The 1494-nt window shown below is 35.5% G+C and overlaps 1 protein-coding gene across 1 annotated transcript in view; it reads right to left on the minus strand.

Moving 5' to 3' along the window:
• Positions 1 to 365: 365 nt before the first annotated feature.
• Positions 366 to 1494, minus strand: part of LOC140343385 (cytochrome P450 2G1-like) — a 22704-nt gene continuing 21575 nt past the window's right edge. The window contains exon 9 of the mRNA XM_072430042.1: positions 366 to 1191. Coding sequence (XP_072286143.1) covers positions 1010 to 1191 — 182 coding nt within the window. The 3' untranslated portion in view covers positions 366 to 1009. The remainder of the gene's footprint in view (positions 1192 to 1494) is intronic.

The raw sequence follows: 1494 nt of genomic DNA on the forward strand, positions 1-1494 counted from the left end.
CTTTTCTTTTTCTCTCCAACATACAGAGAAAAAGTTATTTAATATACTCAAATTCTGTTGTTTATTCAAGTTAGTATGGTGACAGTTTACTCTGGGCAATATCTCAGTGAATGCTAAGTAACCTAAATTGTACTGTAGTGTCAGATCTGGGATACTATAAGTAAATATTTTGACTAACTTATTTCTCTTGTACATGTTTTTAAATTTGTGAGATCACTCATACCAGCGGGATCAGAGGACAGCAATAAATCAGACAGCAGACTTCAAAGTTGCAGTTAAAAACAGGCTCCTGCCCGTCTATTTATTAGCACTTTAACAAAAATATAGAAATGGCTAGGCTGAGCAATTACATACCATTACTGAGATGGTCCCTCTCTAACAGTAAAGCAGTTTAAAGCAAAACCAATACAAGGCAGTCTTTAGATCACAAACAAAGATAGCAGGTATAACCAACCGTTATTTGACCATTTTTAAGGTTTCATTTTACTCAATAATTCATAACATGTGTACTTTGTTGTGATGTTTTTATATTTTTATGTAATAATGCCTGTATATATATAATTACATTTAACTGGACAATGAAAGGTCAGAATATAAATGATGGCTTGCTTTGTTCTCTTATATTTCTTACGTTCAGATTTACCAGGTAATAAAAGTATTACATGTGGGTGCCAAACATGATTTTAAAATAAGTGATAGATTTTAGATATAGATAGACAATGGTATGATTTATGTTCCCCAAAGCTTGTTTTTTTTTTATACAGCAGTGCATTAGTGGTCACCAGATCAAAAGGTTTTCACCCCACGAAGGATGCAGACAATAATAGAAACCTAAAAGTGATTCTTATGCTTTACCTCCATAAGTTTTTTAAAAAGAGGTTAGTGAAAATTACTAATAATTCTAATAATTATAATTGAATTAGAAACATAGGAAAGGTAATATTATCATTTTCTATAGACATTGTTACTCACAACATTACTTTAACGAGGTGGTCAGAGTCCAAAAGATCTAGCGAGGGATGAATGACAACTTATACTGTATGGGGGTGTTTAAGAACCCTGTCAACTTAGGAGCCACGTCAGCATCAGAGATTTCCATATTACAAGACAATGTGAAGTTCTGCAGGATGGTGGTGAGAAAGATAAACAGTTCCATCCGAGCCATACTTTCTCCAGGGCACATTCTTTTTCCTGCAAAATATTTTACTTTAATTTCTGAGCTTTTTAAGGGTAATGCTCTATCAATAGTAAGGTCTATCAAACGTAGGTTTGTGAGCAGACCTGGTCACTGCTGCATCACTGACCAACCATGAGAGCCAGTTTCACATTCTGCAGAAAAGTGATAAAATATATACCGTATTTTTCGGACCATAAGACGCACTTTTTTTCCTCCTAAAGTGGGGGGAAAATCAGGGTGCGTCTTATGGTCCGAATGCAGAGGTACAGGGGCATATTTGCGCCGATCTCTGCCTGTTCTGTGATCCAGCGTGCGGC

Source organism: Pyxicephalus adspersus, chromosome Z (genome assembly GCF_032062135.1).
Source record: "Pyxicephalus adspersus chromosome Z, UCB_Pads_2.0, whole genome shotgun sequence".
Classification (NCBI taxonomy): Eukaryota; Metazoa; Chordata; class Amphibia; order Anura; family Pyxicephalidae; genus Pyxicephalus; species Pyxicephalus adspersus.